General features: G+C 39.5%; 1 protein-coding gene and 1 long non-coding RNA gene across 7 annotated transcripts; one reads left to right on the top strand and one right to left on the bottom strand.

Moving 5' to 3' along the window:
* Positions 1-2,444: 2,444 nt before the first annotated feature.
* Positions 2,445-12,233, top strand: LOC128813130 (epidermal retinol dehydrogenase 2-like). 3 transcript variants are annotated; one of them, XM_053987900.1, is made up of 7 exons: positions 2,445-2,540; positions 5,554-5,897; positions 7,947-8,078; positions 9,055-9,154; positions 9,956-10,100; positions 10,659-10,784; positions 11,348-12,233. In XM_053987900.1, exons 2-7 carry the CDS (start codon positions 5,577-5,579, stop codon positions 11,439-11,441), a joined length of 918 nt encoding a protein of 305 aa, XP_053843875.1. In that variant the 5' UTR covers positions 2,445-2,540; positions 5,554-5,576; the 3' UTR covers positions 11,442-12,233. The 3 variants fall into 3 exon arrangements, with proteins under 3 accessions (XP_053843875.1, XP_053843889.1, XP_053843881.1); XM_053987914.1 differs by lacking the exon at positions 2,445-2,540 and adding an exon at positions 2,581-2,596; XM_053987906.1 differs by lacking the exon at positions 2,445-2,540 and adding an exon at positions 2,586-2,669.
* LOC128813165 (uncharacterized) lies at positions 7,659-19,786 on the bottom strand. Of its 4 annotated transcripts, XR_008438937.1 has the most exons (6): positions 19,505-19,764; positions 14,745-14,853; positions 12,861-12,977; positions 9,317-9,515; positions 8,400-8,621; positions 7,659-7,746 (listed from the first exon to the last, which is right to left on the bottom strand). It is a non-coding gene; the product is annotated as an uncharacterized LOC128813165 (long non-coding RNA). The 4 variants fall into 4 exon arrangements; XR_008438940.1 differs by lacking the exons at positions 7,659-7,746; positions 8,400-8,621; positions 9,317-9,515; positions 12,861-12,977 and adding an exon at positions 14,465-14,652 and having other exon boundaries at positions 19,505-19,604; positions 19,719-19,786; XR_008438936.1 differs by lacking the exons at positions 7,659-7,746; positions 8,400-8,621; positions 9,317-9,515; positions 12,861-12,977 and adding an exon at positions 14,465-14,652.
* Positions 19,787-21,468: the final 1,682 nt, after the last annotated feature.

Below are 21,468 nucleotides of genomic sequence, written 5' to 3'. Positions count from 1 at the left end.
ACACCATGTGCCAGAGAGCATTGTCCAAACGCTTATTGAGCTTGGTGCTGTGACCACTTCCCTAGGGAGCCTGTTCCCGTGTTCAGCTGCTGTGTGGGTGAAAAATCTTTTCCTGAGATCCATCCTAAAACTCTCCTGACTCAGATTCATGCTGTTTCCTTGAATCCTGATGAGAGTGAAGAGATCAGTACCTGCCCCTCTGCCCCTCCACTTCCCCTCATGAAGACGTTGAAGAGCACAATAAGGTAATTTTAAGAATTCTAGAGTAAGCATTCAAAGAAAGCAGAAAGATCAGACTGTTTACAAGGATATCACACTATTCCACTTCAACAGCGGGGGTACAAACTGATGCTTTAATATCAAAATATTTATTGCATTTTGAGTGTTCTGATAGAAAAAGAAGTAATACAAGAGCTTTTAAGAGAATATGGCTCCAACAGCATGACAGGATATTCTTGTTTGTTTTTTTACTCTAAAGTGAGGATGACTATTCTAATCACCATGCAATTGCATTTATCCAGCTTAGACCAACCTTAACTCTCTATTTGCTTTATCCATGTTTCTTGTGACACATCTATAATCTATAATCAAGATTATAGATTCAGTCATAATATATAATCTATAATCAAGATTAAGTGGTGGTGAAATCAGGTGAATGTAATAAAATATCTACCACAGATTCACATGAAGCATAAACAGCACTCTAGTGTGCTACTGGGTACACTGTTCTAGCAGAGGTACCAATATCTACCCAACAACAGATGCCAAGTGCTTTCCTGAAGTTAAGGTAGGCCAAAATACAATACAGCTCTCAGTAAAAAATGCTAGACTAGCAGTACATTTACACAGCATAAGTACTATAGACATGCAGAAGGGACAGCACTTAAAAAGTTCCTCAAACATGTTCTTATGACTTGAAGGACCTTGGGCTCCTTTGAAGACATCCAGTGGGACATGACACAAAACAAACACCAGTCCTAATTCTACATTCCTGGAATTCTGACAGCACTCAAAAATCAGTCCAAAAGTAACATGTGGCAAGAGGGAGACATCCTCATCTGATACAAATTAGCATAGTTCCATTTCTAGACTAGAATCAAGAGTAGTGATTCCATTTGTGTCTTCTTTGACACAAGACTCTGAAAGATGCTAATCTGAGTCTTAAAATAGTTTCTGTACAAACTAGTTTTAGTCTTCCATAATGTAGACTAGTAAAGTGAAGCTATCTGGTGAATTTTGTTTCAGCAAGTTTCTTACATACCTGAAGTCTTCATATAAGGAGGGGAAAGAGGATGTGTCTCCCATCTTCTAGCCTCCAACTCCAATCATAAGGTCACTCTCAAAGTTAAATACTATTAATTTCCAAGTATTAATGCAAAGCTCATATTTAAACCTTTTTAAAATTAAATAACTGGGATGTTTTTTTAACACTTTCTTGTTGTGAGCCACTTTTAAAAGAAACTTCTCTAAAAAGAAAGCAGCAGCCAGTGTCACTGTTTGACTATTGTTAGCCTCCTAAATGTACTGCTTTAATACAGTAATACTGGAAAGTAGGCATATTAATGATCACGATAATAATTTGCCAAGCAAATGCCTTCAGTCTTATTTTTTCTGGTAGTACTAAGTGTTCTCTCATCATACAAACTTTACTTGAAGTTGTGAATGGTCAGCAACATATAGTTCAGAGTTCTGCTGCCTAAGGATGAGCATATGGTTAAAAAAACCCTCCAAAACAATGCTGCCCTAAGGGACTTATGTGTATATATAGCAGTAAACGAGGAGCATTTCACTGAATTAGCAAACCAAATTCTCTAATCTGGGTACAGCCAGAACTCATTTTTTTAAACTGAAGTATCCTTCATTCCCTCAAAAGGACCCCACCCTGAACGGGTCACACTCAACCCGGTTAAACCACTTCCATGCAGCATGGCTTCTTCACACAGGCCAGGTGACCTCTTTACATCAACCATGCCTTTAGGTGCAAGTCTCAGCACGGAGTGATAACCACCTCATGTGTATAAATACTTTTCTTAAAACAAACAAAAGACCCACAACCCCAACAAACAACAACAACAACAATAAACCCCAGGAAAGTGCGGGGGAGTTGGAGCGTTGTCCCGAGGGCCTCCGCCCAACAAACTACTCCGTCCTTTGAGCTTTTGACCCTTCTCTAGCCTCAGCGAAGAGCCCACGGAGGATAAACGTCCTCACGGCCGCCCGGGGAGGACCCCAGAACTCCGTGCCGCGCCCGCTCCCCCCACCCGGCTGAATCCCATCCTAGCGGCCGGCGGCCCCGGGCGGAGCGCGGACAGCGCCGCGGCAGCTGCAGCCCCCAGGCCGGCGTTGTGCCGCTGCGGAACGGACGCCGGCTCTGCCCCGGGAATCCGCTCAGCCCCGCGCCGGGGCGGGCTGACTGATGAAGGCAGGGCTGCTTGGCTCCGCCCCGCTGTGCTCCCTGCTTCCTTCGCACCGCTCTCGCCCGCCCACCCCAGAGCCGCTGCGCCACGGTGGGACGCGGAGGTGCTCTGCTTGTCTTTCAGGTTAGCAGGCGAAGGTACCCCGGTGCTGGGGCGACGTGGGCTGGGCGGGCGCCGGGGTACGGGCCAGGGTGTGCGGGCGCTCGGTAGGAGGCTCGAAGGCCGTGGTCAGCCGGGCGCTGCGGAACAGCGGTGCGTCCTGGGGAGGCGGTCTGACGGGGTGGTGAGCTGGTCGCTGCAGCTGAACGCTGCTTGTGGGGTTTCTTATGGTGCTGATTGGGTTGGTAGGCTTGCTGTGCCAAGTGAGAGTAAGGTTATCCAGCATCCCCCGGGGACTGAGGAATTCACTGCTGTACTAGCTACAGCTGCTGTACTTTTGTGGGATTGTAACTCTCCCAGTACAGTGAGAAAAACTCATGTTCGCCAAATGCTGCTCAGGTGATCGCATGATCAACCTTTAGTCCTTCGACTAGCAAGGGTGGTGTGCCAGCCTCAATCCTACCTTGTAATTCGTGAGCAGTGATCATCTTTAAGACCCTCTCAGGTCTGCAAGAGCCTTTCGGTGCTGAGTGTTGGCACGAGTACCAACAAGCTGGCCAAGTTACCTGCACTTGAAATCTGTCTGATAAAACATTGTAGAACGTCTGATACTTCTCTACCGCATAAAAGCCCTCCACACTTATGTCTGTGTAGGACATAGGCATACTAAAAAACAATACAAGGCATCAGAAGTGATCTGGGATTTTATATGTGCCAAAGACCCCCTGGTTAATTCACTTACTTCTAAGTACATCCCGACTCACTTTAGCTGACAAGCCAAAATCGGCCAAGTGAGTGGCAAATTTAATTGTCTGTATGGATATGCTTGTTTGCAGTAGCTGGTGTAATTAGCAATACTAATACATTGAGTGAGAATGGAGGCCCAGTCAGATCTGGGTTAGGGGAGAAATGTGTCAGTGGAAATTAAGCATCTTGTTGAAGGATGCAGAGTTGGTCTTCTAACAGGAAGTCTCCTGTGGTCTGTATCCATAAACAACTCTACTTCATTAAGTGAAAATCATACTTTTCTGAAAGATCTAATGTGCCTTTGACCTATACAAGCCTAATATATTAATATTTTACTTAAAGAATTGCTGTCATAAATTTTAAACTGAGTTTAGGTCAAATTGTGTATTGCCTCTGAAGGCAATTGCCTCGCTTGTTTTTTTTAGGGATTAACTTTAACATCTTTATCTATGGCAGAGATACCAGTCTCCTTTTATACAAATGGAGGTTTTTTTGTTAAGTGCATTAAATCAGTGCAATCAAGTCAGCAATTCAGCAGCTGCATTTATTTTACAGTCTTCTTGCTTGTTTTAGACTCAACAAAGAACTTTTACTTCGAAAAACTTGCACTTTTTATGTGCATGAAATTTAATAACATTTTTTTCCTTTATAACTCTATTTTTGCTTAGAACAGTAACATCTCTATAGATAAGAGAGCCTATTACAGGAAATGCCAATATTGGCTCTAGAAAAAGGTTTCAGTGCTGTTTTGATATTTGTTTCACTTCTTACTGAAGTTACTGCCTCTGCACACATTTTGTCACATTTTAATGAGAATAAAGAATAGAAAGTACTCAATAGAAAGCATTCACCCCATGACTTTGCCAGAAAGAACTTGTTTTCCTACTCACTGTGTCTGTGGCAAATGTTTTTCTGTTATCAGAACAGTTTTAAGATGTCCCAATGTTTCTGCCAGAAAACTTTCTGAAATAACTAGCTCTGCTCTAGCAGAGGCCTGTTTCTTTTCAAGACCAGCCTAGTTTCCCATGTAGAAAACCTGAGACTTGTGGTAACACGTGTATGTTCACGTACTAAATTTCATGAACTTTGCTCAGAGTAGCAGAGACCTAAGTTACTTATCTCCTGGCACTTGTCAAACATGATTACCTATACACACAGATAGCAAAGTTAACTAAGAGATGTAATCAGGCTGGGTATGTCTAAAGGTTGCTAAAGGTGCTAAATGTCTAAAAGTGCTAAAGGGTGAAGTGTAGGTGCCAGTGTTCTCTACCTTTAGCTGAGAAAGAAGATGTTATTGCTTCATAATGTTGTTAGTCAAAGATTAAAACCTGTTTTAACCAAGGATTAATTTCTTGCACAGCTTTTGTATTCTGGAAAGTAAAATAACATTCCTCCAAAGACTTAAAGGCCTGCTTGGTGTCAGCATTACTGGGATGTGTAATTGTAAGATTGTGAGCTTAAACGCATACCTGAGATGGTATGAGTCAAGCCTATGGCATTTGCTTAGTGCAGGGGGTTGAAGAGAAGAAACTCAACAGCTTTGCAGTGCATTCCCAAAGAACTGTGTTCAACTGCAAAAGCAGGCTCTCCTCAGTAATGATAGTACAGGTAGCTGAAAAGTCAGTAGTGACAGACAGGTATTTATCTAGTGTGCTTTGGAGATTTATAAGCATATTGTCTTTTGAAGCTCCTTATGCTCATGTTTTTTCAGCACAATTGGGACTGTGACTTGTACTGCATATGATTTCATGGTGACAAGCAGTGCCTACAAAGCAAAAAAACGTTGTGGTCCTAAAAGCAGAATTTTTCCTGACCTATAGTAGTAGTTTGTGAGTACTAAAGTTCTTTGATCTAAACCATAAGTTTTGAGTTGTAATTGTCGTGCATTTCTGTTTAAGATGCTCAATGGGCAGATTTTTATTATTAGTAGTATGTATTTATGTATTTTGGATTTTTGTCCACATTCTGTCAGAGCAGAGAATGAAACCCATGGCATGAGGGATGGGGAATTTCTAAAGCAGATAAGAGCAGGTGTTTCCTATTGCTTCTGAATGGTAAATGAATTATATACTGCATCCTGGAGGAAAAGTGGAAGCAACATGAAGATGAGACAGAAACAGGACAAATGGATTAGATATGCAGGTGTAGGCCTATATATTTCTTGAAACAATATTCAAAAGCAGGGTAGAGAAAATATTTAGATTGGATCGGAAAATGTTTTTGCAATGTTGATGTTTGCATTTTCTCTATGGTTTACCCTATCTGGGAAATGTTTTGGGTTTTTTATCAGGTATCTGAAGAAACAGCCTGAAGATGAACTTCTTCCTGGAAACATTACAATTCATTGTACTTCTTGTTTACTACTTACTGGAGTCACTGGTGTTCTTGGTTGTTCCTAGACGGAAGAAGAATGTTAGTGGTGAAATCGTATTAATAACAGGAGCGGGAAATGGCATTGGAAGACTCTTAGCGGTGAAGTTTGCCAGCCTTGGAGCCACGGTGGTCCTCTGGGGTATTAATCAAGAGAGACTCAACTGCACAGTTAGACTGGCCAGAGAAAACGGAGCAGGAAGAGTACACTCTTATGTCTGTGACTGTAGCAAAAGACAGGATGTCTACAGAGTAGCTGACCAGGTAAAGTATCTTATTTGTGGCTTTGACATTATTCTAAGCTGAGTGCAAGCGTGGGCGTAAGATGCATGAGTAAGTTTTTTAGTGGATTCAAAGCAAGAGATTAAAGTTAATTCATTCTGAATGTCTTGCACTTCTATCTGTTTCAAGATTTCTGGTTGTTAGAGTTGACTTGTGTATCTCTATTCCTTAAAAAATAAAAAGAGCTGGCTCTCTTTTTCAGTAGCTCATTTTAACTGGGTAGCTTCTCGTTCATTCATTCAATTACCAAGCAGGCACTTAATCGTGAAGTGCGGAAAATCAATTTATTGAAGCTAAAGCAGTATTTCACGTTCTGGCAGCCTTTTACCAAAAGACCATACATTGTAAAAAGGATTAACTGCTTAGGCAATTTTCAAATAATTCCATTGCTGTGAAGAGATTTTGGCAGACTTACTTTATCTAAATTAATAAATATATCTTAAATATTTCTTTCATTTCTGAAGAGCTTTGTAAACATAGCATGTGGTTAGATAATTTGGGCACACTAGCAGTATTGCCAAAAGCTAAAATTGTTAAGCAGTTTCAAGTCTAAGAACCTGTTCTCATTCACTTAAAATTTGCTAAACTTAACTGTTGAACTAAGAGATTTCCACAGTGAGTCTTGCCTGGATTTTTTTTTTTAACAAAATGTCCAGCTGTCTTCAGGAGCATTTTTTGGTTGAAATAATGTTTTGGTGCTCTTTAAGAAGCTCTAGCCTTCTGTTTTCTTCTATATGTCCAAAAATGACTATGACAGGCTTTCTGCTACGTGAAGCTTGTGCATGAATTACAGCCTGTTAGAGGCGGGTGCTATTAGTTTTGTATTCCAGTAATGCTGATCAGCCTTGGTCCCCCTTGCAGCTGTTACACCAGCTGAGCTGGACAGCTGCTGTCCTTGCAGAAAAGTTGCATGTCTCTCCATAGGCCTGTAGCTGTGCTTCCTGCTGAACTGGGAGAGGTAGAGGAAGAATATTGTAGTGTGAAGGATACTGGAATGAAGCAGATAAAAATTAACCTTTAGGTTTGAGGACTTGAATTGAGGGCTAGCACTCTGGGCCCATGGAGAAAAGCAATGGCTGAGTCATGCTGAAATTTGAAAAAGAGAACAGGGTGTAGATCTGTGTGACGTGGGTTCAGGATGATGAAAACAGAGCTTGCAGGAGCAAAGAAGTTGCAGTAGGGTCCAGTGCATGGTCCCTCACTTAAAACCTTCTGTCAGCAATTGTCAGATTCACTAATAATCCTCATGCTGATCTGCACAGAAGAAAACACCTTACATTATTTTGTAAATGTCATGTCCTGCTGATGATGTAGAATCATCCAATCTTACCAGTTACAAAAAGACTTTAGTATTATTCTTTAATTCTTCACTGTATTACCCATTTCATTCTTCCCAGATAGCTCAGATCAATGACTTGTATTTCAAATTCTATATTAAATATTTTCATTCTCCTTTGGAGAGCTGACACAATATCTTGCAATCAGCTGGCCTACAGTTGTTCTCTCAAATGAGTCTGTTCATGAAGGTTCTCAGTCTGGAGCTAAAATGAAAACTATACTTCCTCTTACTGAATTAAACGTATAGGTTTATACCTATACATTTAATACAGAATTTTTAATTACAGAAATTTTTAGCCAACTTAATTTCTGGGGTAGAGTGTACCAGATTCTAGTCCAGAATTGCTCTTTAGTTTTAAGATGTGTTTACTGTAGAAAAATACTTGTTGTATTAGTTACGCTTTCTGCATTAAAGACTTACCTGGGACATTTGTCCTCAGAAACAGAGGTGCTGAAAGCAGAAGCTTGTGTCAAAGTGTTGGGCTCCACAAATCTGAAGAAAATCTATTTGAGAGCTCACCTTTAAAAAGATATCAGGTGAGACTGCAAGGACCTGAGGTGTTTGGATCCTTAACAAGCATAAGTTCAACTTATTTAAATGTGTAATATTTCTGTTTGTTAAGTCTTCATATATAATACTTGAAAAGAATGTTTTGTACTTATTGCACATTCTCTTGATGCTTTTTGTTTTAGGTTAAAAAAGAAGTTGGCGATGTCAGCATCCTAATCAACAATGCTGGTATTGTAATTGGGAAGAGATTTCTTGATTCTCCAGATTCACTTGTAGAAAAAACCATGGAAGTGAACACAATGGCACACTTCTGGGTAATACCTGTATTTTGCATATACATACTAAGACATCCTTTTAACATGTTTTCAATGTTAATTTTGCCTTTTGGAATTGAGGAAAACATGCAGGGATATAGAGCTCAGAAATGATACAAGAAATTATTTACTTTGCTCTGCAGTCTGTAATTTTTTTTTTTAAAGTATGGAAGAATGGATCTTTTGGGAATTTCTAGTGTAGGCACGTGGAAGCACTTCACATTTAGAAGTTCTCTAAAGAACTTAAGTCTACCATCTGCTAAATTCTGAGGCTAGTCATAAGTTACAGTCTCATTATTAACTGACATGAAGCAGGCTCACCTTAATAGCTGCTGCCCCTCTAGTAACAGAGAAGTGTTCAATTCGACCTCAGTTCTTCTGTTTTGTTAGTGTTCTAGTTGTTCTGTGGCTGTGGTAACTTCAGTAAGAAACGCCACATGTTCTAATAATCCTCTTAATAATAAGTGGAGCTTTTGTCCAGAATGAGTAATCTGGTGTGCTTTTTCTTCCTTTCAGTGAAGGCAGGTCACCTATATGGTGTTTCTGTCATAAAGATTTGTGAAGAGAATATTCAATCATGTTTCAGTTTATTTAGAAATAAATTTAATCACAAAGATTTAATGAATTTAATAGAAGGAAAACATGAAATTAAAATCTCTGCCATTTCACAAAATTTGTAGTGAACACTTAATTCTCATTTGAAAGAGACTTCAGTACTAGATTAAGCTATATATTTAGCTTTCATCAAGTTACCATCTGTCTTTGGTAGTGCTGGTGGGGTGGGAACTCCCCATGTAAATAGTTTCAATAAAATTCAAAAAACAAGCTCCACATACATACACACATCCTTTCCATAATGGAAGGGGGAAAGCTTATTTAAACTGTTGGGAGAATTTCTCTAAAACCAACGAACACCTTCAAAATATTATGGCATGTAGCTTACTTAGTAAAATTGCAACTCTGATTTACTTTGCAGACTTACAAAGCCTTCCTCCCAGCAATGGTTGCAGCTAACCATGGACACTTGGTTAGCATAGCAAGCTGTGCAGGACTGTGTGGAACCAGTGCCATGTCAGGTAGTATTAAAGTGTATTAAAGCTAATATTAATTGAAGTAATTAGTTTGATTTTAAACTCTGAAATCAATATCCATGGGGGAAAAAAACCCCTAACTTATTTTGAAATTCTGGATCTTTCTGTATAGTTAAAGCAAGTAGTCAGACTTTCAAAACAGCTGACCTTAAACAGACCATTTCTTTACAACGCATTTTCAAGAAGCTCAGCAGTGCTGTGAAACAGGTTTTTCTGCCAAGGCAGAAGGATCTAGAAGCCATATGGAACTTTGGAAGCTGAGAACCTCAATGTTGTTAAAATTTACTTGCAGGTTTCTGATAAGGAAGAGGTCGCTTTAGATTTAGAGGAAGCTCTGAAGACATTTCTGGAATATGTATACAAAGACGGAGGAATATGAAATAAGGTGACATAGCAGTAAAAGAAATCTAGCTCCAAAAGAGTGATCATAAGTACAAACTGAAATGCAAGTTGAAACCACATTAGAGAGTCTTGAAAATGTGAGTTTGAGGCATAGTGAGTGAGTGTATGGATTTAAAGAAATTGTATGAAAAAATAATTTCATTTACCATTGTTCATTAGAGAGTGGAAAGGTGCTAGCAGGGATGTCATGAGAAACTCTCTGTCTGCCAGTCTAGAACAACAGTTGATTTAGGAGAGGAAAGAAAAGGAATGAATCAGATCAAAAGCAAATTTTAACTAATCCTTAAAACCATTCCTATTCTGATGTGAAGTGGTTTAATATTGGACAGTAAAGTTTAATTTGTAAATTAAATATTTAACTGCAATTAATGTTTTGTTTTACAGATTACTGTGCAAGTAAATTTGCAGCAGTTGGTTTTGCAGAGTCAATTGATATAGAGATGAGAGCTCTGAGAAAGACTGGTGTTAAAACCACAACTGTGTGTCCTTACTTCATAAACACGGGAATGTTTGATGGTGTTGAATCCAAGTGAGTAAACTCTTGTGAGGTTTTTATGAAAGTTGCATTTTTAGCATGTTATAAATCTATTTCCTTTATGAAAATCATGTGCCAGGCTTTCTTTTGCTTGTATTATTTTTAAGGCTTCAGAAGGGTGCTAACAGTGCTATCCAGTGACTGGGCAACTAAGTACTTGAGTATTCATTTAAGCTGAAATATGAAAAATAATTGCTGTCCTTTCCTCTGCAGAAGCCAAATGCTCCATTTGTCCTCTCTGGTTTCTAAGTCCCCATTCTCCTCCTGAAATTGATGGCATAGCTTTGCTCAGTATGCACATATAATGACAAAGTTTAGGAGCCAAATAAAAGTCCGGTGTGTCTTAATATGAGGTCTCTGGTTTTGTCTTATGAGAAGTCATACAGGGGAAAATAACAATGTCCACTCACTCTAACATAATGAAGATTCTGTTGCTCATAGGACTTGTGGCATTTATTTCGTTTTTTAGTTGAATAACTGTAAAATTGAGACTTTTTTAAAGAAAATGTGAATCCAAAGCAATTTGCATTATAGCAATATTTTCTGTTTCAGGTGGCCACATGTGCTTCCTATTCTGGATCCAGAGTATGTGGCTGAGAGGATAATCACTGCTGTTCGGCAGAACCAAGAAATGTTGCTTCTACCACGCATCACTTATGCTTTATATTTTTTGAAAAGGTAAGTTATGTTTCTTTTCCCCTCTCTCTTTTCTGTCTGGGGATGCTTAAAGTACAAACGAGGCTTCTATTTGCTGGTTTGAATTTTCATTAAGTTATGCACATTTTTGGAAGGGTTTTGTTTGTTTGTTTCTATGGGTTCAATCTACCCTTGGGCCACAGAACAATGACAGAAATGTCTAACTGTGCCCTGCTGACTCCACTGGGGTGCAGTTTTACTGGGGGCTGTAGAGACAGTTTCTCCATAACTGCATGTCAGAGAATTGTTGGTTGGAAAAGACCTCTAAGATCACTGAATTCAACTGTAAACCCATATGGTGTCTTGCTCTAGCATTTGGGCACTATTGACTGTGTTGCAAGCCAGGTTGGAATACTGATCTATCTGTAACTCAGGCTGCCAAATGAGTGTAAAGGATATTTTGAGAGGACCAGTGGGTCTATATTCTAAAGAGTATATTGCCTTCGTCAGTATTAGCCACGTTAAACTAATTCTGTGATAAAATTGCACAACTCTTCTGATGTTTGTTCCTTTTTATCTTCTTCTTCCACGTCCCTGCCTTACAGCTTCCTGCCAGTGAAAGCAAGTGTTCTCTTTTTAGAGTACTTTGGAAACCTTGATATCATGAAAACCTTCAAAGGTCGACCAAAGAAGGAGTGAAAAAGCACAAAATTCAGAGACCAGCACCTCTAAAGTGGATGTTGTTAAAGGTGGTGGTGGGAAAAGTTTGCTTCCACTAGCAGCTGTGAACTTTGGGTGCCTCATTTCTCAATAGTAACAAGATTAAGAGTTGCTTTTTAACTGGCTCTTAATCAACAACTTTCATCTGAACTGTTGTTTTTAGTCCAGCAAATTGTTTTCTTTTCACCTCATTATGAAAATACATTAATTGAATTTAGTTGCTTTGGTTTATAATGTCTTAAATGGGATTCTGCATCACAAACCAGTAATTGGCAACTTTGGGGGGGAGAAAAGACCAGGAAACTACATGTATTTAGCAGGTAGCCAGAAAAGCCTGTAGTGGATCTGACTTCTTGCTGCCATTCAATGAACCATGAGGTTGGGCTGTACTGCTGGTGCCATTACAATTCCCTGGTAAGTTGAGGAATTCAAGAATTTCCTCAAACAACAGATTCTAACTCTTACAAATGAAAGTGTTGTGAGATAAAAATATACACTCTGTTGGTGAAAAAAACAATCACATTTATTAATTTTTGGAGGTGTGATCTCTCAACTCACAGATGACAGTGGATGTTGGGGCAGGGACAGGGAAGCATATGTAAATTAAGCATTTGTGCTGCTAATCTACTTTGTGCCTAATTTATTTTAAAAGCTAATACTATGACTGCAACTTTGTAACAGAAATCTTTATATCTTTTAAGTACAGTATTTTAAGAACTATTTTAAATTGTCCTCTCCTAAGAAGAATAAACTTGTATTTATAAAGCATGAGACTGCCAGTCTAGGTAGGCTATTCAATGTCTCATCAAAAGAGACAACGAACTACTAAAAGCAAGGGTGTTGTGTTGTATAATAGGGGTTTCTCTTGGGATTATTTCAGAAAGGAATGGTGCTGACAGAACTGAATGGTATCATTACAGCCATCCTTTGAGTAACAGCATAATGTTTTGCTTCTCTGAGTTGGGTGACAGGTTGCCTTGTGTCTACAGAGACTTGTTTTACTTTCCCTTTACTCTTGGGACTGTCCATTTATTTTGAACATATGTTGAGGAGGCGTTGCCCTTTTTGACAATGGATGCTTAGAAAGCTACCTTGACTTCTTGTAATCCAAAACAAGAAAAAGGAAGCTTATGTGTACATCACTTCTGTACATGTTAAGACCACTTCATCTCACAGTTCTCTGCTAGTAATTGGTATAGCAATTGAAACAGTATGGAGAAAAGGGGGACTGTTTTAATGGGGTCTTTTTTCTTTCAGTGATGGCCTAGAAACTACCTTCATTTCCCTTGTCTATACAAATAGTAAGGTTTATAAGTGGAGAAAGATTCAGTTAGAACTACTTTACTACTGATGACCAAGAAACACTGAGTAAAACAAGTATGTTAAAAATCACCTTACCTTTATGATCGATCAATGAGAGCTAGAATTCAGACTGATGAAGAAGAGATTTGTTTCAATCTCCTTTCAGATCTTAAGCTTTTCTTCCTCAAAATTTTTACTCATCTTACAGTACACCTCAGGAAACAGAAGTTAACCAAGTAAAAAAGTAAAAAAGAGATTGTCTCAGTGTGCAGTCCATACACAATTTGCAGCGTTTACAAATTCTACCACTAATAACTATGTGGTGTATCTGTGTCTTCAGCCTCCTCACCTTTTTATACTAACAGAACATACTTTTTCCTCCTGGCTATGAAGTACTAGATACGTAGAGTTCTGGAGCAAAGGGGAAAAGTGAGCTCTGTATATGAACATTATGAGTATCAAACTCCAGCTCTAGGGAGAGCAAGTAGCTTTTCATTTTTAGTATCTTTGATGAACACCTTCTGCTGAGAAAAATTAGAAGCAGTAAGTCTGGCAGGAGGATTTGGGGATTTTCAGCAGGTTCATGTTTGTCACAGCCCTAGGAGGATTTTACCTGATTTTACCTGATCATTTTTATCTGATTGTACCTGATAATTTTAGCAGATAAATACATTGCCAAGGAATTTTCCTACTTCACAGAATCAGTGGAAAGGACCTGTGCTCAATTAAGTTTTGTATATCTCTAAGGTTGGAAACTCTACAACCTCTCTGGGTAACCTATTCTAGTGTTTGTTCACACTCTGTTTAAAAACAGATAAATGAAAAGTATGTGTAAATTGAATGTACTTTATTTCATGTCCTTTCAGAGGATACCACTAAGAGTCTGAGTTTGTATTTCACACCTTCCTTTTAGGTACTTACACACATTGGGGCTCAGCCTTTTCTCAAGACTAAGCAGTCCCAGAAATCTCAACCTCTCATTGTATGGCAGGTGCTCCAGTATCTTAATTAGCTTTGCAGCTCTTCACTGGACTCACTGAGTATATGCAAAAGGTAGTTATGAGTATATTCATATCCCTTAGAGACCAATTTCTGTACTAGACTGAGCATGCATAATATGTCATACAGAGCTTCAGTAGAAGATCTCTGCTTGCTAGCTGTCGTAGCAGGAGTACACAAATAATGGCTTTTATATAAATGTGCTGCTACCACATTGAATATTGTGGTCACTGGTAAATTACATCATGTACCTGGAGGATAACAGCCTATCCTATCTCCCCCATCTCCTATGATGGCATGATAGATGTGGAGTTGCATCCTGGAGGTCAAACAGCACACATCCTTCCCCTGTGTTCAGGAGGTTGCATGGAGCAAGTGTTTGGATCTTCAACTGAGATATAAATGTTTTGAGATAAAAGGTGGCTTACTTCCAGCATAACAATGATCTTGACTGATTACTTTCCTGATGCCAAAAAAGAGTCTTTCCTTCACCTCTCGACAAGAAAACTCATGGAAGGATCACTGTGGCACCCAAACAAGAAGATAAAACTTCGAAAGGAACAGCATATTATTTGTGACAGCATAAGGTCTGACTGCTGGAAGGTATACCAGGCAGCTCCCACAAAAAAATTGTTGGTTTCATGGCCATTGCCTGAAATTTTAAATAGTCTCTCCCCAAAAATGTCTGTCCCAAATTTGGTTGGGATGGCTGCATTGGCCTAATAATAATGGTTATGGTGATTCAAATGCTATCCATGGTATTTTATTGCCTGCTGTATTTCTTTTCCATGTGAGATCATATTCCTGTGGTAGCAGAAATCTTGCTGTCTCCTAATGCTTCAAAACATGGAGAACATAGTGCCAAGAAACATTAACTTGATTAAATCCTCTGAAGAAGATTGAGAAGGAAAACAAACAAAAAACCAGCAGCTGAGATACAAGCTCCATTATTCAGAATTCATACCCAGGAGCTATGTGTACCTGCTTGGAATCTGGTGTTCATGGTGGTCTGGTTTCATTTTAGGAAGGAGCCAAGCAGGTACCTCTTCTCTGGTAACTTTCCTAGGGGCAGTTGATCTTCCAAGGACACCTGTGTGGATTGCACACTTTGCTAAGCAGCTGTTCAAAGCCATAGACTTTGTAAAATAAGCATTTAAAAAAAAATAACTTCTCACACTGACTTTGCTGTGACAATCAAGAGAACTGGATTTGGATCCACAGTTATCAGATATGCTAGGAAAATGCAAGATTACTGTCTCTCAGGTGACACTTAAAAATGTGTTATCAATGCCTAGGTAGGTGAGGTAGCACTACAAGCCAGGGACTTTTGTCCACTCACTGTATGACACACTTTCAGGTCTTAGGTGTCTCTAGCTTGATGATATTTTCACTGCCTTTCAAAGCCACCAAGCTCACAGCCTGAAGTTCTGTGAGAACTTCACAGAGAGCCTGTGGCCTATGGCCAAGGAAAACATAGCTCTATCTAGGAAAGAGAAGTGGAAAAAAATCACACCTTCTTCCTTTGTCCTTGGCAATATCACACTAGGAGGATCACCCTCAGGATTGTGACAGAGATGTTCAAGACAAAGGAGTGACAAAGGCAGAAGTCGTATGCCACGGTGCTCTGCATTGTTGCATCTGCTGGGTAGTTACTGCTTGATTAAAACAAACCTTGGTTCTTGGTACAGCTGTGTTGAGAAATTTCACCCCTTATCCAAGGTCAGGCATAGCTACATCTAAGGAAACAGGACTTGTAGTGGAGTAGTCTTCCACAAGCCCTGCCCAGGAAGGAAGAACCCTAAGATATATTGTTATACTTTTTCCTCTCCATGTCTTGGGGTCCAGAGGCAGCAACCCTGGCTTTGGCACAGAAAGAAGAATCAACAGAGCCAGAACACAAGCAGCAACAGGAATACTGTCAGCACATGCAGCCAACAACAATTAAAGAGGTTCTTGCTGAGCAAATTTGGCCTGTTGGCAGCATAAACTTCTTGCCTAGAAGGTGCCACTGTCTAGGCTACGGAACCTGGGTGATGGTGCAGTCCCCTTGGGCAGGTATCTGCATCATCTCTATTAACTGTATTGCTGTAAAGGCAGCTTGCTCAGAGATTAATGGTAGGTGCTATATGATAGCTGAGGAATCTGTTGAGCACATGATCTTTAATGACTGTTCCCCAGAAATGGGAATTCTTGTTGGTTGGAAGGTTAATGTGGAAGATCCTCTCGATATTAATTCTAGAAAACGCACTTTGCATTATTTATTGTCTGCATATTTCTGTCATGATAATGATGATTAACCCTGAAGCACACTCACACAATGCACCGTGCACAGCTAATAAAGTTACAAAACTGATTTGAATCATGCTACAGTTATTGCAGAATATCCCGCTTGTGTTTCGCGGAGCTTCTAACAAATTAAGAGAAAGCTGTCAATTCCAAGTAATCACATCTGTCAAGGCTGTTGTATCCAGAAGGAGCAAATATCACTAGAATAGCCAGGTGAGGTGCTTGTTTGAAGTGTTTCCTTCAGCAAGTATGTAATTTCTGCTCTCTGGTATTTAGTCAGTCTCTAACAGAGGATGGGAGTAATTGACAATGTGCCTAGTTGAAATTTCTGTGTTAAAATTTCCTTTAAAAAGGAATACCACGTTAATTCCACCACAAAGAAAATAAAAACACTTCAAGCAGTTAGAGCCTGCTGTAGCAATTATCTCCACCAGCAGCAAGAGGCAGAAATCTGTTTCCAACCTTGCTTCTGAGCCAAGGGCTTGGAAGACAGCTATGAAACTAGTTTATTCAACCTTTATTTTTTCCACATTGACAATGAAATATCTGACTGCCCTCTTTCATGCTTTTAGATCCAGATAATTTTATCTGCAATGACATTTATAACAACATTTTAGGGATTATGGATTGGTCTTTAGTGTTCAGATAATTGAAAAAACAAAGTATCTTTGCTTTTAATTTGTGTGTGATTGTAACTCTGCCCGTCTAAATGGGTCAGGTTTTCAACTCCCATTCAAAGGGGAGAGACTCAAACAATCACTTCACATTCAAGAAATAATGTCCTGACATCTGCTTTCTCCTAGATTTGGAATGAGGCAGCTACGTTTGTTGGAAAAGAACTACAGTACCCAAAGTGGAAAATCCCCTTAGAAAAGAAGACTGGAGGAGGGATAGAAAAAATGAGGAACTTTAATTCACCAGCTCAAATGGGGATCCACTAAATATGTGGAGAGTGCAAGAAAAGAGGGAAGGGTGATATTGGTGATACTGTTGATGAGTAATTAGTTGGTATATGGTCTCCTTGTGGGATGTATCAGAAGATTTTCTTTAGGTCCACAAGATTCTTGAAGGCTGGATCAGTTTCTACTGTTCTAGAGATTTTCCTGTCCTAAAATAGGGGTAGGTTTGCATTGTGTCTCACAAAAAAGGTATTCTGTAAAAAGGATAAGCACTTCAGAAGAGTGGAATATAGGATATATATAAACATACATATATATATATTTTCACACTTCAATTACACAGATATGAAGTATAATGTTTAGATTTTGTTTTGATTCTGCATGTACAGAGGTATAAAGAGACAGGAAGGTTTCCAAGCCTATCCCCTTTTAAAAGTCTTTTCAACTAGTTTTTGCAATTTAGTACACTGTAGAAGGTTTGAGATTTACATCTGAAGACAAGTAGTGATTTGTCTGTCAGATTAAATAATCTCTTATCACAAGCATTTTATGGGGTAGCACCCCTGACTGCTAGGAACCTAGACTAAGGAGACAGTGGCATGTTCACAGCATTTATTTTCATTCAGCCAACCACAAGCCTAGCCATTTTAACATTATTTTTCAGAACATGGCACAGAAACAATGGATTTTTCACATCCACAGGAAGAGCTGTGGCATTATTTCCAGTGTGAAGGCCTGTCCTGTATTATTCTCTTCTATATATATGCTTTTTTGTTTTGTTGTATTACAGCAGAAAAAGCCACAAAGACATACCAGGAGTATACCCATGTTCTCCACCTGAGTTATAGATTAATTTGTTTGGGGTTTTTTTTCTGGTTGTTTTTTTTTTTTTTTTTTCTTTTTAATAGTGTTGTCTTTAAATCCAGAAAGAAGCAGTAGAAGTCCAAGGAGATCAAGAGAACAAGTTAAGGGATAAGTTCAGGGTTCACACAAATCCTTTGTCTGAGGGTTTTGAAGGAGACAGAATAGAGCAATAAATCATGCCTTTACAACCAAATATAAATTCTCCTAACTATGTTGAAGCATGTGATCTTGCCACTTTGAAATCCAGGAAATCATCCCAAGGAAATCTAAAATGTCCATTCTTACATTCCTGCATGTAAACCATTAGAGCTTCTGTGGTAGCTAATGAAGTTCAGGAATCATTAGGGCTTCAACCCTGTGTATTCCATTAAACCTGTTTTGGGAGATATTCTGCCACAGGACTGGTCTCCAGATTTTATACACCTACTAATGTTTTTTAGGATATTTTCACATCAATAGACATATTAATATTTTAAACTGTAAACCAAATATAATCTGAACAAAGAATTACTTGAATTGAGTAAGGGACTTAGAAAATGTGGTAACTAAAATAGTTTTTTCCAGAGACTGAGGTCAAGGAGTGCTAAAAGCTTGTGTTTTTTCCTAAATGGGGAAGTAAGTATCCTTTTTATTTCCCCACTGTAAGCAGGCAAGAATCTTTTACTTTTTTTGGGATGAATTGATAATATCTGCTAATTAGGGGCAGAATGGCCCTGCATCTTTCATCAAGCAAATAGTCAGGGCACTGCGTCAGTGACTTAGTAGCACTTCAAGATTTCTGGAAATTCCTTGGCTTTCATCCTATTGCCACTCCCTAGCTGGACTGTAATGAGACTTGGATGGAAAATTTTAAGAACCTTTGTATTTTGTCTGCATAGAGAAAGGACTGCTAAAAATTGACTACTGTTATCTTGGATATTTTTAGAGAATAGCAAAATTGATTGATTGTAACTGGCCTATAGTCTCTTAAAGTAATTGTCTCTTAACAAAAGTAATTGTCTTAGAAGAAAAAGATAAATACCTATAAACTTGCACACACACATATTATGCTTAAGTTTGGATTACAGTTAACATAATGGTAAATAGTTAGCTTCAGTGGTATGGAGACTTCCAACACTAAAATGGCTGATGGTTTGAAAAGAAATGGAGGTAGAAAGACAAAACAAAGGCAAATCACAGTCAGTACAATGCTGATAATAATTGTTTGTATTTAAGATTTGTGTATGCTGTCATGCAACTAAGCACACACAACTTAGCAGTAGCTTTCCACTGAGGCTGGAATGGGATTAGAGTAGGCAGCACTTGGTGTGTGTGCACCCTTGCATTTACTTTTCTGCGTATATATGGATATTTTCACTCTGCATGAGGTGATGTTTTGGATCACTAGTTCTGTGTGTAAGAACCTCAAATAGCACCAAGTTCAATGACTGCTATTCCAGACAATGGAATATTTTTTAATATTACTAATGTGGAATACTCTTGGGAAAATACATTAAGGAATGTCTGAATAAATCCCGTTTTTCAAACATGCTTATCATAAGACTAGTTTGAATGCTTATTGAGAGATTATATGAGCAAACCTGGTTTATATTGGGATTCTGCCACATCCTTGGATCTTCCCCCACAAAAATGTTAATAATATCAGACTTTTTCCAAGAATAAGAATTGATAGAAATAGACTTGTTTGTTTACCTTGGTCCTGCCAGGTAATGAACCCTCTGACTTTGCCACAATGAGAAGTTACACACATACGTAACTTTGAATAATCCTTTTTGGCTCTGTTTTCTCCACCCTACATGACAGGGAATTTAGCCATCATTGTGCAGCTGTTGGTTTGAAAGAGGATTTTAGCTCAGAAGATGCTAACAAAGACGATAATATGAAATATCTGTTGGGAAAGAGTGACCTGGATAACCAGCAAAACAGGAGCTACGACACTGCTGTTCTCTACATGCTGGTACTTCCTTAGGGCCACAAGAGAGGCTTGGGGATGATCTCCTCACAATGTCTGCTCATCAGCAGGGGCAGTTGGTGCTACTGTTGCTGAGAACAGGCTGCTGGCATATACACTACTACTATACACTGTACACTATTAATGCCTGTACAGGCTGGAGCAGAGTGGCTGGAAAGCAGCCTGCTGGAAAATGACCTGGAGGTGCTGGGCAACAGCATCTGACCATGAGCCAGCATGTGCCCAGGTGGCCAAGAAGGCCAGTGGCATCCTGGCCTGTGTCAGCAATAGTGTGGCCAGCAGGACCAGGGCAGGGATTGTCCCCCTGTATCCAGCACTGGTGAGGCCATGCCTTGAGTCCTGTGTTCAGTTCTCGGCTCCTCAGATCAGGAGGGACATTTTGGTTCTGGAGCATTTCGAGAGAAAGGCAACAAAGCTGGTGAAGGGTCTGGAGCTCAAGTCTGATGAGGAGTGGCTGAGGGAGCTGAGGTTACTTAGCCTGGAGCAAAGGAGGCTCTGCTGGGGCCTTATCACTCTCTGCAATTACCAGAAATGAGCAAGACAGGGAGTTGGCCTCTTCTCCCACGTAACAAATGTCAGGATGAGAGCACACAGCCTTAAGCTGTGCCAGTGGAGGGGTTCAGGCTAAACATCAGGAGGAACTTTTTCATAGAAAGGGTTGTTAAACATTGAATGCCCAGGGAGGGGTAGAGTCACCATCCCTGGCAGTGTTTAAAGAAGATTGGATGTGACAGTGCCATGGTCTAGTTGACATGGTGGTGTTTGGTCATAGGTTGACCAAGACCTCAGACGTCTTTTCCAAGCTAAAAGATTCTGTGATTCTTTGACTATTAAGGTGAAGAAGATGCCAACACTGAAAAAAATAATCAAAAAGGCACATTGATCATATAAGTTAAAACGTATTGTAATAAACTAACATTGGTTTGTATCTCTCAAACAGTCTCTGTTTGTAAAAGACATTTAGACTTGCCACATAATGACAATAAGTTTCCCATGTTTTTCTACCCAGCAGCTGGTTGGACATGTAGGTATGTAGAGCCCGGCAGTTTTCCATGTGGTTTTTAGTTTTCCTTCTGTCTTTCTCCACCACCACCAATCCAGAAAAGAGTAATTTGAAATAGCAAGATTTCAGAAGGGTTTTCTATCATATATTTTTCTATAACAACCTCCCTGGTTGGAATATTCCCTTACTTTTCAGGTCACCAATAAGAAAACAGTGAAGCATCCCTTAGGAGCATTTCTCCAGTTACATTGTACATGAGCCATTCACCAACCAGTTGTCTCATGAGGACAGCATTTGAGCAATGCCTGTGGAAAGCCCTGTCATGAATTAGCAGTTGCACAAGGAAGTTTTTTAGCAAGCAAGATTTCAATAGGCATTTTTTTTCACAATAGTATCTGTGCAACCTCTAATATCAGCAAATCAAGATGTGCAAGCACAAAAATTCTCCCAGATGCAGAGGATTATTCTCTTGCCAGTCTGCCTTGACAGTTCACTTGAGGAACTCAGTTGCTTGAGGAACTGCAGCCAAGCCAGCACTTTCAGCACTTCAGCAGGTGATTCACCAGCAGCTGAGTCATCCCTGTCCAAAGCTAGCACATGCAAAACCTAGGGAGGGGTGGGCGGCTAGGGAAGGGAAGCACAACGAACCTTTCTCCACTAATTCATGCCATCTGGGAATGA

The sequence above is a fragment of the Vidua macroura genome, chromosome 1 (genome assembly GCF_024509145.1).
Source record: "Vidua macroura isolate BioBank_ID:100142 chromosome 1, ASM2450914v1, whole genome shotgun sequence".
NCBI lineage: Eukaryota > Metazoa > Chordata > Aves > Passeriformes > Viduidae > Vidua > Vidua macroura.
The sequence above is the reverse complement of the archived record's forward strand: the minus strand, read 5'-3'. Positions and strand labels throughout refer to the sequence as shown.

Coding starts and splice junctions, on each gene's coding strand:
- LOC128813130 (XM_053987900.1), top strand. CDS start 5,577: ATGAACTTCTTCCTGGAAACATTACAATTCATTGTACTTCTTGTTTAC. Junction 5,898..7,946: donor TCTACAGAGTAGCTGACCAG/GTAAAGTATCTT, acceptor TTTTTGTTTTAG/GTTAAAAAAGAAGTTGGCGA. Junction 10,785..11,347: donor GCTTTATATTTTTTGAAAAG/GTAAGTTATGTT, acceptor CCTGCCTTACAG/CTTCCTGCCAGTGAAAGCAA.